This window comes from Fonsecaea multimorphosa (assembly GCF_000836435.1).
Source record: "Fonsecaea multimorphosa CBS 102226 unplaced genomic scaffold supercont1.7, whole genome shotgun sequence".
NCBI lineage: Eukaryota > Fungi > Ascomycota > Eurotiomycetes > Chaetothyriales > Herpotrichiellaceae > Fonsecaea > Fonsecaea multimorphosa.
In genome coordinates this window covers 828,497-842,881 of record NW_015971641.1, presented here as the reverse complement: position 1 = coordinate 842,881, position 14,385 = coordinate 828,497, and the positions used below count along the sequence as shown (strand labels likewise).

The 14,385-nt window shown below is 51.1% G+C and overlaps 5 protein-coding genes and 1 non-coding gene across 6 annotated transcripts; 3 read left to right on the top strand and 3 right to left on the bottom strand.

Moving 5' to 3' along the window:
* Window positions 1–232: 232 nt before the first annotated feature.
* Z520_04531 (uncharacterized protein) lies at window positions 233–3,169 on the bottom strand (the record flags this gene model as incomplete). Its single annotated transcript, XM_016775037.1, has 1 exon — window positions 233–3,169. The coding sequence occupies one exon, from the start codon at window positions 3,167–3,169 to the stop codon at window positions 233–235; it is 2,937 nt and encodes a 978-aa protein (XP_016634017.1).
* A 518-nt stretch (window positions 3,170–3,687) lies between these two features.
* Window positions 3,688–5,733, top strand: Z520_04530 (uncharacterized protein; the record flags this gene model as incomplete). Its single annotated transcript, XM_016775036.1, has 6 exons — window positions 3,688–4,000; window positions 4,078–4,360; window positions 4,428–4,605; window positions 4,685–5,290; window positions 5,357–5,460; window positions 5,520–5,733. The coding sequence occupies 6 exons, from the start codon at window positions 3,688–3,690 to the stop codon at window positions 5,731–5,733; spliced, it is 1,698 nt and encodes a 565-aa protein (XP_016634016.1).
* Window positions 5,734–6,338: 605 nt separating this feature from the next.
* Z520_04529 (uncharacterized protein) lies at window positions 6,339–9,565 on the top strand (the record flags this gene model as incomplete). The annotated part of the gene is made up of 2 exons (XM_016775035.1): window positions 6,339–6,645; window positions 6,717–9,565. The coding sequence occupies 2 exons, from the start codon at window positions 6,339–6,341 to the stop codon at window positions 9,563–9,565; spliced, it is 3,156 nt and encodes a 1,051-aa protein (XP_016634015.1).
* A 447-nt stretch (window positions 9,566–10,012) lies between these two features.
* On the bottom strand, window positions 10,013–10,110 carry Z520_04528. The gene has a single exon. It is a non-coding gene; the product is annotated as a tRNA-Arg (tRNA).
* Window positions 10,111–10,741: 631 nt separating this feature from the next.
* Window positions 10,742–12,536, bottom strand: Z520_04527 (uncharacterized protein; the record flags this gene model as incomplete). Its single annotated transcript, XM_016775034.1, has 5 exons — window positions 10,742–11,119; window positions 11,178–11,285; window positions 11,348–11,562; window positions 11,617–12,250; window positions 12,318–12,536. 5 exons carry the CDS (start codon window positions 12,534–12,536, stop codon window positions 10,742–10,744), a joined length of 1,554 nt encoding a protein of 517 aa, XP_016634014.1.
* A 505-nt stretch (window positions 12,537–13,041) lies between these two features.
* On the top strand, window positions 13,042–14,103 carry Z520_04526 (uncharacterized protein; the record flags this gene model as incomplete). Its single annotated transcript, XM_016775033.1, has 1 exon — window positions 13,042–14,103. The coding sequence occupies one exon, from the start codon at window positions 13,042–13,044 to the stop codon at window positions 14,101–14,103; it is 1,062 nt and encodes a 353-aa protein (XP_016634013.1).
* Between the last annotated feature and the right edge of the window lie 282 nt (window positions 14,104–14,385).

Below are 14,385 nucleotides of genomic sequence, written 5' to 3'. Positions count from 1 at the left end.
GGGGTCCGCGTAACGATAGCTGCAGGTCGGATTCCGGTGGGAGGACATTGATTAAGTACGAGGTGCTCGGTACTGTACAGGGTATCGCTTTCTATACTGTCAACTTTTTGACCTTGTTTCCAACGCTTAGCCCCTGGAATGCGAAACGCTCCAAATGCACACATGGATGTATTATGTAGGTAGCAGACTGGTGTGCCGGTTTTGGGATGCATGCCTTTTTTTGGTTTTTTTTTCAATCCACGGCGTCGTCGCTAGCAGCGCCTTCCCCGCCGTTGTCATCGTCTTCAGCTTCGGCGCCGTCATCCTCCTCCTCTTCTTCATCTTCATCCTCAGAAACTTCCTGCCCCAGTTCCTTGAGCTTCCTCTTGTCAGCGGACCTCTTGGCTTCGAGATCGCCAAAGACGACCAGAAGGTCGTCGAGTTCAGTCTGGACGTCCTTTCGCGCGGCCTTTTCCTTCTCGAGGTCTTCAACGAGGTGCTTGGACCGGCTCTCGGCATCTTGAGCCCGACTCTCCGCCCGCTTGAGACGCGCTTCCAGACTCTCGGTCTTGGTTTTATATTCCTCGTGCGCGGTCTCTAGGTCCTGGACATGGTTGGCTTCAGCCTTCTTGAGCTGAGATTCCAACTCTACAACTCTGGCTTTTAGGTCTGCGATTTCGGCCGCTTCTCTTTCTCGCGCGCTCTGTGCTTGGGTTTCTACCTCACTCAGTTCTCGTGTGTGGCGCTCATTGAGAGCCATCTGCTCCCGCGCCGCTTCCTGCTCAATCATTTTCAGGCGCTGTTCGAACTGCTGGACTTCCAACTCATGCTGCTTTCGCGCCGTTTCGATAGCGGTGAGATGCTCATTGCGTCTTCGATTGAGCTCGTCCTCATGATGCTTTAGCAGTGTGCTTCTCTCCTGGGCGAAACCCGTTTGCATTTTGTTGATTTCGTCCTCGTGGTTCTGTTGCAGGCTCTGATTGATTTGCTTGATCCTCGATAGCTCGACGGTAGTAGAGTCTCGTGTCCGGCGGTGATCGAGCTCCTCTTGTTCCAGCCTCCTCTTGAGCTGCAACAATTCATTATTAGCGGCTTCCAACGCCCGTTTCTGTTCCTCGACTTGAGCTCTGAGACTGTCGACGAGGTCTCGGGAGATGCCCTTCTGAACGCCGTTGCTCACAATAGAAACTTCGAAATTCGGATCCCGGTCAATGGCTCGTAGGAACCGGCTATAATTGTCCTTGAGAAAGTCGATGAAAGTCTTGTCAAAGAACACTTCTGGCAAGCCCCCGTTGCCGGTCTGTGGTAGGACCTCGAAGTCCCTCACAAAGACATTTTCTCGAAGCTTTGTCAAGCGATCCACATAAGCCTCCCTACCCAGATTGGTGGTCAGGAGTCCATGAAGCGTGCTTCGCGGAATCGGAGAGTCCTTTGTTGAGAATTCGTAGATTACTCCTAGCACGAAGGCGCAGAGACCCGCAACGAGAGGCATGGAACTGTTGGTGATCTTGACAGCCGCAATGAGACCTTGCACATTGCTGCCCTCTGCAAGCAGGTCGTCGACCGCTTCCGGATCTTCAAACAACCATACACACAACAGCATCAAATAGCCAAGCAAACCGCGCTCATCCTCCACATGTTGTACACCCGCCACCACGTTGCTTGTGATGCTCTGCAAAAAGGTAACGACCTCTTCCCCACTTTCGGCATCGCCTTCTGTCACTTTCAAGGCCATCTGTTTGGTCTCAACATTTTCGTAGAGGAGGTGCAGCAAGAGCACCGCAGCCATCCATTGTTGATACGGGTCAGAGTTGTTACGTGCTCCAGGAGGCTCAAGCAAGACGGTCAGCATATTTGGAATGGCATCGTCTCCTGCTTTGTGTCCTTCAATAGCCCTCCGCAGCACGTGGGATCGTATACCCACATGGCCATTCATGAAGGCTTCGAGGCAGAAACACGCCGCCAGCCGGACGTCGAATAGAGCTAGAGGAGCAGGCTCTAGTGCCACCTCTAAAAGTGATTCGATTACGTTCTGTGTTCGAAAAGCAGGCTTGCTCGGCTTGGGCGCCTTCTCACTGGTGGTATTCGATGGGTGGCCATTGGTAGTAGGGCTATCCGGCTCTTTGATCTGGACTCCAAGATCACCGAACCTTTCCTGGAGACTATGATTTGCCCGAATGATGTCGCCACACGTTTGTAATGACTTTGTTCGCACGCCGGTGCTGAACGCAGGATGGAAGGCAATTCGCAAAATAACGTCTAGCACCCCGGTCGTCCAAAATATTTGTTGATTGACCACGGTCCCTTGAGCACCTTGAGCAAGAAATAACTGGACAACCCCTAATAAGCCCCACACATTCATATCTCGCTGTGGTTTTAGCCATTCTGAGCTGCCATCTCCAGAATCCTCTTGGTCCACGGCGGCCGCCAACAGCTTCTTGATCTTCAAGATCCCGCCGACCTCTCTAAAGTACGATTGGTTGGAAGTGTTGAGGTTCAGAAGATTGGCCAAAAGTGATAGGCAGTCTTGAACCGTGGTAGAGCCGTGCGTAAGACCGCCGTCGCCGTCAATCATGGCGAATACACGGTCAAATGCGTTCTCAAAGGCCACGACTTTCTGTATTTCCCCAGACGTAGGAGTCAATGCCACCAGCAGTATTAAGGCTTCACTCCGAATCGCTTCCCGTCTGTCATCCAACATATTTGTTATCCGAGAGACGCCCAGAGGCGCCGCGAATATAGCTTCTTGTGTCCGCTGTGGTCGCGCGGTGGATATATGGAAAAGAATCTGGAGGACGTATAGACGTGAGTAGAAGTCATTCGGCTCAAGCAAGTCCAAGAGAGCGGTGATGTTGTCCTGTCTCTGCGTAAACTCGTCGGCTAGCCACAGAGTGATCTCTTCCGAAGCCTCTGTTGATTTCTCATCTGGCTCAAACAGCATCAACAATGTCTCCAGCAGAATCTTGATGGTGTCGGAATCGTCTCCATCTCGTCTCAATCCCGCAATGAGATCTCTCAATGCACCGGATGCGACCGAAGCCGGGTATAGCTTTGCGAAGCTGCGTAGACCGAGGATCGCAGCCCGCCGATCTTCTAGCAAAGTAGCACTTGAAAGGCGGCTGCTGAGTGTCTGGATGGTGTCGGTGGCAGTCTGTCGCGCAGGCGCCTGTGCTTCGAGAATTCGCATCATCTTGAGGGCAGGTTCATTGTCATGGGGGATGGTCGTCTTATTTTGACTGTGCGTTTGTCAGCCATTGACTAAGGGATCACTGTGCACATGCTTTAAGGAGATTTAGATCGAGAAGACAAGTCTGGGCTGGAAAAGGCAGACAATCGTCGGTGGTGTCAAGCATCAGTGTTGGTGCGGAACGCGTTCTGACATTGGCCTGAACAGACAACTTGTCCGCAGGCCAAGAAATATTCCGAGCATTAAAGCGGCAGCACTCGCAATCCATCCGCCAGCCTTATCCTCAGGGGCAAGGCTTTGCACTCCAACCTCTGCCGAGGCTGCAAAGGCTGACCCCTCTCCCGGTGTTGCCCACACATCGGCTGCATCTCGTTCTCCAACAATGACAATTTGGGCCCGAGTAAAGAGACATATATGTGCAGTAGACGCCTTGTAGATTCGTGACTCTATCGCACCAAAGGTTGCTGCTCGTCAATTCCGCATTGGGCCCGGTCACTACCTGTTCTTCTGTGCAATTGGAAATGTTCAGATCTCCCTATAGCATCGACATCCCCCTTATCGATGTCAATACCTTCGTTTTCCAGTCGGGAAGTAAAGCTTCACGGGAGGCGCCTCAATACTTCGACGCCGATACACCTGCCAAATGTTTTAGTCTGGCCGAGGGTGAAATCTATTCAAAAAGATTGGCTCTTGGATTACAACAACTCGGGCTTCAGAGCGATGAACGCCTCCTACTATATTCCAACAATCGACTTTTCTTTCCGGTCGTGATTTGGGGAACAATTGCTGCAGGATGCATTTTTACTGCAGCCTCTCCGTCGGCATCGGTCACCGGTGAGTTGCTCTTCCGGAGTATCTTACAATGAAATCGTTAAATTGAGGATGTTGCATCTGCTGACCTCGGACCGAAGAATTGGCTTACCAGATGCGTGATTCCGGGGCAACATTGCTACTCACTGGGCCGGATGGGATTGATGCTGCTCTCAAAGCCGCTTCTGAAGCTGGACTGTCGCGGAGCAGGATTTACGTGTTTCATGATCCAGACGAGGATCTGTCGTCGTACAGTCTCCATGGCCTACCATCATGGACAGACATCTGGACGTCTGAAGACGCTGTTCGACATTGGTCGTGGAAACGTCTAGCTACCCTCGAGGAAGTCGACGGAAAGACGGCAATTGTCAACTATTCCAGTGGGTGAGTTGCGGCGGGAAACCTCTCTAGGCCCCAAGAAGTGCTTCATCCATTGCTGACAGTCCTTGAGAACCACTGGGCTGCCAAAAGGGGTGCAAATCTCTCACTATAACCTCGTGTCCAACTCCGTACAGCTTCTGTTCAAACGTGCTTTGGTCGGAAGCACACCACAAGCACGTGCTCGGAAGGAACGACTCGACGTCTCTGGTGAGCGGTGGCTTGCGCCTCTGCCCATGTATCACGCCTACGTGAGTGACGCGTCCCCGAAGCGGGTGTTGTATACAAATTGGTCCAGCTCACTACAGATCAAACTGACATCCTTGATAGGGTCAAACCTATTACGGCATAAATGCTGCGGTATTGGGGGCGAAAGTGTTCATAATGTCAAAATTCAACGTTATAAGGTACTTACAGTACCTTGACGCCTACCGCATCACATTCATGACAGGCGTGCCGACCGTCATCGCAATGTTGTGCAAGCAAGACGCTCCCGAACGATATAATCTGAAATCTCTCGAGCAAGTCGTGAGCGGCTCGGCGCCTCTTGATCCTAAGCTGGGGAGACTTCTAGCAAGTCTGTATCTTCGACCGGGTGTACAGGTCAAGCAAGGCTGGGGGATGACAGAGTGCACCTGTTCCGCGACTGGTTTCTCTCCGGACGAGGAAGACGATGGACGCTCGATTGGTTGGCTGAATCCTAATTGCGCAGCGAAGATTGTCCCTGTAGATGAGGAACTAACCAAGCCTACCGGCTCTGGGCAGAAAGCTGGGGAAATCTGGCTATCTGGGCCGAACATTATGAAGGGATATTGGAACAAACCTGGGGCAACAGCAGAAACCATTGTCCACGAGGACGGCCACCGTTGGTTGAGGACCGGTGATATCGGATACTGCGATGATCAAGGAAAGTTCTATATTGTTGATCGGCTGAAGGTAAGTCTTCAATCAGGCGAATCGGTAAAGTTAGGCATATCGTTCTTTGGCTAATTGAACCACCAGGAACTTATCAAGATCAAGGGCCTCCAAGTTTCGCCAACAGAGCTCGAGTTGACACTTCTCAACCACCCTAAAGTGACAGATGCCGCTGTTGTCGGTGCCATGATGTAGGAAGCCACACTCTTTTCAGCCTCCGTTGCAATATGAGCTAACTTAGCCGCGACAGAAACGGGGAAGAATACGTTCGGGCCTTTGTTGTCCGCAAAAATGACACACTCACCGCGAAAGAGCTCTTTGAGATGATCCAGAAGAATTTTGCTCCCCACAAATGGCTAACTGGAGGAATTTACTTCATAGATGCAATTCCGAGAACAGGCAGCGGAAAGATTATGAGGCGAAAGCTGCCTCAAGTGCCGCCGACTCGGCCTGTGAAACTGTGATTGATTTGCGGACCAGGTCGACTCATGTTAATCATCTTCGAGACGTGACGATAGCGCTCATAGCGAGACTCATGCTGGTGACCGATTGTTGACAAGCTTTGCCCTTCGCCATCGTGATCTCAGATCAAATGATACATGAGGGTCGACCAGGTGGAAAGACATAGGTACCCTAGAATCACAAGAATCTAGATATTACACATGGATTTCCTTGTGGCCTACCGTAGTTGCGCCATATGTCTTTATACTCCGTCCTTGCTCAAAATATGCCAAGTGCGCCAACCGGATTTGGACACGGGGTGGGGCTCAGAATCAGACTCGACCGACCTCAAGGCGCAGTTTCCTCTGGCATTCATCACCCGTCCATCTCGCTGCAATACTGTTGTTTGCAAATCTTCGAGTTCAACATGTTTTGTTCATGGTGACTTGGATCTCACGCCATCCTTGAGATCTCTTCTGCGTGCAGAGCAAGTGACGGTCTGTCATTGTTTTTGCACGCGACAACCTGGAGTGTAATTCCTTGAGCAGTTTTCCTTAGGCAACAACACAATCCCCCAGGCTTATTCCGTTCTTTTTCTTGATCTTTCGCTGCGTATCATCGAGTCAAGATGGGTGTCCCAGCTCTCTTCCGATGGCTCACCAAAAAATACCCCAAGATCATTACCCCCGTGATCGAGGAACAGCCGCAAGAAATCGATGGCGTGCAATATCCTGTGGACACCACCCAGCCGAATCCGAACGGAGAAGAAATGCACAATCTCTATCTTGATTTCAATGGCATCGTCCACCCCTGTTCGCATCCTGAGAACAAGCCTCCTCCAGCAAATGAGAGCGAGATGATGTTGGAAATCTTCAAGTACACCGACCGCGTTGTGAACATGGTGCGACCGCGGAGGTTGTTGATGATCGCAATTGGTAAGTGAAATTTTTCTCCCGTGATGTGCTCTCCATCACTACTCCATGAAATGGGTTCTGACGCAGAGCAGACGGTGTTGCTCCACGAGCAAAGATGAATCAGCAACGAGCTCGTCGTTTCCGGTCGGCAAGAGACGCGAAGGAGGCGGACGAAAAGAAGGCGGAATTTCAAACACTCTTACGTCAACAGCAGCGTGATGGGGATGAAGACGAAGACCAAGAAACAGTGGACGACGTAATCAAGAAAACATGGGATAGTAATGTCATCACACCTGGCACGCCTTTCATGTTCATCCTTGCTCAGTCTATTCGATATTGGGTCCAGTGGAAGCTTAACACTGATCCTGCCTGGGCTCAACTGAAGGTCATAATCTCAGATGCCAGTGTGCCCGGCGAAGGTGAGCACAAGATTATGCAGTTCATTCGTTCCCAGCGATCAGATCCCGCCTATGATCCAAACACAAGACACGTCATGTATGGACTTGATGCAGACTTGATCATGCTTGGAATCGCCACGCATGAGCCTCACTTTCGCGTCCTTCGAGAAGATGTCGATGTCAGAGATGCCAAAGCCAAGACTTGCAGACTCTGCGGTCAGCAAGGTCATTATGCTGAGAACTGCAGAGGCGAAGCCAAGATAAAATCGGGCCAGTTCGACGAAAAAGGCACTACAGAGGAGCTGAAGCCATTTGTCTGGCTGAATGTGCCCATACTACGTGAGTATCTTGGTGCGGAGATGTTTGTTCCTGGTCAGACCTTCCGTTTCGATCTTGAGCGTGCCCTCGACGATTGGGTGTTTATGTGTTTCTTCGTTGGCAATGACTTCTTGCCTCATCTACCTAGTCTCGAAATCAGAGAAGACGGGATCGATAAGCTCATAGCCATCTGGAGAGACAATATCCCCGTTATGGGCGGTTACTTGACCTGCGACGGAAGAGTTGACCTTGCGCGTGCCCAGATCATTCTACAGGGCCTAGCGAAGCAAGAGGATGCAATCTTCAAACGCAGGAAAGAAGTGGAAGACAAACGAGCCCGGAATGAGCAGCGGCGCAACCAGGCAAATGAGGCTCGAGAAGCCCGCTTTGCGAAGAGGCGCCGTAGCTCTCCTGACTACAGCAAGGGTAGCAGGCCGGATGCCCGGGTCCCTACCGGACCAATTGAGACCTTTGAGGCTACAAACTTCCCGGTTTTGGACTACAACTCTATTGTGAACAGGGCCGCTGTGGACAAAACACTAGCATCGAACAAGAGCGCAGCAGCGGTCCTGAAAGAGCAGATGCTTGCTAAGAAGGCTGCTGAGACACCCACTAAGAATGGTGCTAATGGCATCAATGGAACCCCCCATTCCTCAGGTGGCAGTCCTTCGTCAATACTGGGCAAGCGAAAGGCTACAGCGCTGGAAGAAGAGTCAGAGAACGATGGCACGCCTGCATCAGCAATAGAGAAGCGGAAGGCGGCCTTGATGGACGAAGAGTCAGATAGTGCTGGCACTCCTGGAAGGAATACACCGGTTGAGAAAAAGACTTACAACAGTGGAGATCCCAACGACCCTCCACCAGACACAGTCCGCCTGTGGGAGGAGGGATATGCTGACCGGTATTACGAGCAAAAGTTCCATGTCGACCCCAAGGATATCAGCTTCCGCCACAAGGTAGCCGAAGCCTACGTCGAAGGGCTGTGTTGGGTCCTTCTCTACTATTTCCAAGGATGCCCATCTTGGACGTGGTACTATCCTTATCACTACGCCCCATTCGCTGCAGACTTTGTCGATATTGACAAAAAGACCGTCAAATTCGACAAAGGAACGCCATTCAAACCATATGAGCAACTAATGGGTGTGTTACCGGCATCTTCAAATCACGCCATCCCGAGCGCTTTCCATCCGCTCATGACTGACCCCGAGTCCGACATTGTCGACTTCTACCCCCAGGAGTTTGATCTCGATCTCAATGGCGCGAAGCAGTCCTGGAAAGCTATTGTATTGCTGCCGTTCATCGACGAGAAGCGACTCCTTGCGGCCATGGCCACGAAGTACCCTTTGTTGACGGCCGACGAGCACGCCAGAAACGAGCGAGGCCAAGACGCTTTGATAATCTCAGATCAGAATCCTTTGTACGACACCTTGGCGATCAAGTTTTACTCGAAAAAAGCCAAAGGTGGTCCGAACACCGTGAAGTTGTCAATGCAAAAAAGTCAGCTGGCCGGTGAAGTAGCCAAAAACGAAGATTTCCTGCCTCATATGGACCTGGTGGGACCGCAAGAAGACATCAGACTGGAGCCTATGGTTGACGATGATCGCTCTTTGAATGTCCATTTCACAATGCCGCCTCCCACTCATGTTCACAAATCCATGTTGTTCCCGGGAGTTGTCTTACCGCCTCCTGTTCTCGACAAGGGTGACCTGGCCATGGTTCGATCGAAGGCTAGGATATCGGGAAGGGACTTTGGCGGTGCGCCACTCTATGACAATACTCGACGTGACCGACTCGACACACAGAACCAGGGAGGACGCATCAACTACGCTGTGAACCGACCTCCTTTTGATGCAGGCCCTCCTGGCATGCCGCCACCAAATCAATGGCCGCCAGGAATGCCGCCACCTCCCCCACCGAACTACGGTGGCCAAGGAGGATATAACCGCAATCCGCCAGCCGCAAGCGGATACGGAGGGTATGCCGCGCATACTGGTCAAGGCTATGGTGGTCAGGATCAAGGTTATTATGGAAACCAGGGACAGAACCATTACAACGGCGGGCAGGCGCAGTACCATAGTGGCAACGGACAATATCAGCAAAATGGTGGGAGGTCCTTCAGCGATGGTTATTATCAAGGTCAAAGTCGCGGGCCGCCAGCGAGCGACAACCGAAGTGGAAACTATGGTGGTGGCGGATACAGTCAGGGTGGTTACGGTCGTCGTTAAATGACGATGTGGCAGAGGACTGGGTGAGCAAAGGAGAGGATTGAGAATGGAGCTGAAGAGATGGAAAAACTTGTGGGACACTAGTATTAGATTACTGCTTTTTGGCTGGTCTCCCTGTAAAGGTGTGGATGGACGACAGCGCTGGTAGTTTGACCCCAGAGGGTCGTGGGCAAAGAAAGATTCATGGCGTTTCAATGGTTTCCATGTTGGCCTCTATCCCGTTCAACCGCATCATCCAGAAGTTGTCTATTATGTTACCTCTTAAGAGCATTCGTGGACGATATTAGGTGCACAGGCACCTCATCAAGAATATATGATGACTTGGCACTTTAGATTCCCCGAACTAAGTGGGGAGATAGGTGCTCTCAACCCCTGTTTCCCTCCTCGCTTGTTCCGACCATCCAAAAATTTCATTATACCCTCCGGAGGGGTCTAAAAAATATTGATCGATGGCGATGGGACTCGAACCCACAGTCTTTGCCAGTCCCCTTGGGAACATCAGAATGTAACCGGAAAGCAACGCCTTACCATTAGGCCACGCCACCTTCAGGTGTTGAAGAACCGCATTTTTCTGTGTGCGATTCGTGAGCCAAATCAGAGCATAATCTATGAACGACAATATATATCACTACACTTTTAGGTAGGATCAGCCTTCTTGGCACTGTTTCTGCATACCTAAACGCTATTGATACAGTGTGCGGGGGAGTTACCCTACGTGCTTTATCAACACTCATCATTCGTTCTTTGCCATTTGCCATTACTTCTTGTAAAGCCATTGGGGAAGGTCATCGTTTACATTGTGGTCAAAGCTGTTTCATTTCACATTTCAATCGTTGTCGTATCGCGGAAGACTTAGATAATCTAGCATGTTCGATGTCCTCGTTCCAAGTTCACAGTTTTGCTGGTCAGCGCTCGAGTCGAGTTGATCCGTCAATATCAACGCCCCATCTTACATTATGTCGCCCACAACAGCGTTGCTCCATCTGTGCACCCACTTGTCAGACACAAAAAAAAAATGCCCGCTTTTGATCTCTTCCCTTCAGCAATAAAGTGCTCCCAGTTGTGGTCGACAATTCTGGCAGAGTTCGATCCCCGATCCCACAGTCGGTCCATGTCAGCTTAGAAACTGGGAATCCGACGCTTCTCGGTCAAAAGCTGGAAAAAGACCCCGTACTTTCAGAGGTGTGCAGTATTCTCATAGCTCTGACTGATCCAGGTCTCAAGCTTTTTCTGGTCTCGCGGGATGAACCTGACTTTGAACGGTTTCGGCTGAGTGACCATGCTTGTCGGTACCGAATTGCACTCAATGGTGTCCAGAATTGGCCTGTCCTTAGGGTCGGTGGCCTCATGGATGCGGAAGGCCAGGATCAAGCGAGTGAAGATGATGTACAGCTCTCGGTTCGCAAGATGAGCACCTGCGCACATCCGAGTACCAGCTCCATAGCCAAAGTGCTGCGTGCCCTCCCCGACGCCAGACTGTCCTATAAAGCGTTCCGGGACGAATTCCATGGGCGACTTGAAGTGTGTAGGATCATGATTGGCTGCCCACATATTCTATGGTATGAAATGTCAGCATGATAGTCGGTAAACACGTCTGAGAGAGGTCTCTTACCATCAAGAAAGGCGTCCCCGCAGGGATGACAGCACCCTTGTAAGTGATATCACTAACACTTTGGCGATAGAAGGACAAGTTGAGAGTCGACCAGAAGCGAAGCACCTCCTGTGTCGTGGTCAGATTCGATTCGGTGGAAGCAGGACCACACTTGACATTCTGATACTCACCTTCACAAAGGAAACAACGTACTCAGACGTTTCTTCATATAAACACGCATGCCACGGGTCTTGTCCAGGATAAGATTTGATGATTTCGTCATACATTCTTGCTTGGATCTCCTGGCCGTGCGGTGAAGAGAGGTAAGCAATCGTCATGTTGATATTTCCAGGCAACGTGTCGAGGCCGGCGGCGACCATGGTCAAACAGATAGACTTCAGCTCATCTAGGCTCCAGTTAGCCACGAAACTCCGAGAGATCGCGTCATGCCGATTCTTACTTTCAGCCAGTTTAGCTTCTGGATCTTTCAGGACATTGCCGGCAATGCACGGGTGGTCGGTACCGTTCGCGATTCGCTCTTTCAGCTGATTGAAGAAACTGAGGATGTATTCGTCCCTTCGACCTCGATACTTGATGGCATTCGACTTGTACCCCGGAAGTATTCGGAGCAAAGGAACATAGTCTTGCCAGTTATGCGCAATGCCGCGGATGTTTGCCAGCTCTCGCTCAACCGCAACGACTTCATTGAGAGTGCTGTCTTTGACAGTGCCCTGGATACGGATGCCGTAGTTCAGAGTAAGGCTGATGTTCAAAGAGAAGCGTTGGAAATAACCGTTGGGGTCCAAGTCATAGCCGTTTTTGATGTTCTGGACCAGTTCGTTGATGCTGGCAGTAGACTCCAGGTCGATGAATGGGAGGTATGTCTGAACTGCCTGTCTGTTCAAGGCCGTCGCTGCCGCCTTGCGGGCTTTCTTGAGGGATTCAGACCATGGAGAGGTTCCCAAGGTATAGACTCCCTGGGTTTGCGAAACCACGTCGTGGAACGTCCAGAACTTTGGTCGAGAGGTGAGTGCTGACTGATTCTTGATCCATAGCTCCTTCACCGCTTCGAACGAGTTCGCATAAATGAATCTCTGGACGACAGTAAGATTTGAAACGATCTAGTGACACGGAATATCGCATCATGGAAAATTCACTTACACGGTTGCCTAGACGAACCTGGAATACATCGCCGTACGTCTTGGCCAGTCTGGCACAGTTTCTGGCATGATATTTGCCGAGAAGTATCAAACTTCCAAAAATTGGCACTCCAGGAAGTTCGGGTAGGTTCTTGATCTTTGGGATATCGGTTCTATTGGCCCACCTAACGAGCAGCGCAATGACAGAGGCAACGAAGAAGAATCCAATGGCTGGATGCATGGTAGAGAGAAAATGTGACAACTCGGTATGTCTTTCTCTGGTGAGGTTGAATGGGGAAAAATGCACCCTAGGATGAAACCGAGAGCCCATGAATAAATAACAAGCGTTTTTAAAGCGCTGACTGCATCTGCCGTGTCACGACCAACGCTGATCTATGCGACTTAACTCCGTGCGATCCTGTAATGCGGAAGTCTCCAAGTTGGGGCGGATATGCGGTTGTCCATTTTGGATCGATTCCATCTACTGAAAGGCCTTACTTAGGTCGGCTTAACTCAGCGTCAACCGTATAGATCAGCCTCCGATTTGGAGAAGCGTGTTCTTACGATAGCATGGAGAGCCTCATCGGCATCTACAACGGTTCAATGCATCCAGGGCGGCGCGTGCGTATGGACGTCATCTCAAGAACCTGAGTGCAAGCGACTTCTTGTGGAAGCCTTAAGTTCAGGGGCTTAACATTCGGCTGTATTCGGTCTCTTACACGCATTTGGGACGACATAGCAACAAAATGACCGCCTCAAAGATACGTTTGGCAATCCTGGATGACTACCAGGGGATTGCTGCTGCCAAATTCGCTCATCTGCAGCCCAAGGTTGAAGTCACAACGTTTTCTGACACTATCAACCCTAGCGGCAAGGTGGAGAAAGATGCTCTCATCGATCGCCTTCGACCCTTCACTGTCATTTCGACCATGCGGGAACGAACACCTTTGCCCGGAGATGTAGTCAGAGCTCTACCGAACCTCAGATTGCTTCTGACTACGGGAATGAAAAATTCGGCAATCGACATGGCTGCCTGTGCTAAGCAGAACATCATCGTCGCAGGTGCGAAAGGGATTGGAAAGGCTGGTGACGCGAGCTCGCCGACCTCGATCGATTCCACCTTGCAACATTGCTGGGCACTCATTCTGGGCATCGCCCGCAACATCGCTCGTGACGATGCCGCCGTCAAGTCTGGGCTCTGGGAGATTTCTCCGGCCACAGGGTTGAAAGGCAAAACGCTTGGCCTACTGGGATTTGGCAACTTGGGGGCACGGGTTGCCGCGGGAGGTGTGTGGGCATTTGGAATGAAGATCCTCGCATGGTCGAGTAGCCTCACGCAGGAGGTTGCTGAGCAGAAGGCCAAGTCATTCGGCCTTCCCCCGGGCACGTTCAAGGTGGCGAGCAGTAAGGAGGAGCTCCTGAAGGAAGCGGACGTGTTGAGCATCCACTACGTTTTGTCCGAACGAAGCCGAGATCTTCTCGGGGAGAGGGAGCTCGCTTTGCTCAAACCCTCGGCACTCTTGATCAACACCTCGAGAGGCGCCCTCATCAATGAGAAGGCTTTACTGGATACTTTGAACCACGGCAGGATCAAGGGCGCGGCTTTGGATGTCTATCATGTGGAACCGCTACCGCTAGATAGCCCGTGGCGAACAACTGCTTGGGGGAAGGATGGCAGAAGCCAAGTGCTACTCAGCCCACACATGGGATACGTGGAGGAAGGAGTCATGCATCGATGGTACGAGGATACAGCGTCGAACCTGGAGCTATGGCTGGAAGGCAAAGACATCCCGACAAAGCTCAATTGAAATGCCTTACGAGGCTGAATGATGTAAGACATCCACACAAGTTGAGACATTCTTTGAGACTATAGAACAGCGCCATTTGGAGATAGATGACTAGGGTAAGAAGACATTCCGAGGGTCCTTTCTGATCGGTTATCTCGAGATGACCTCGACTCACTTCCAAATCTTTAAGATCGGAGACAGACTTTAGGTTCCTCCAAATTGGAGCACTATCTAAGGAAGACATGTCAGATCCGCTGACATTTTCGACGCGATTCGGGCTTGTTCGGATAGAGTACACGGCCT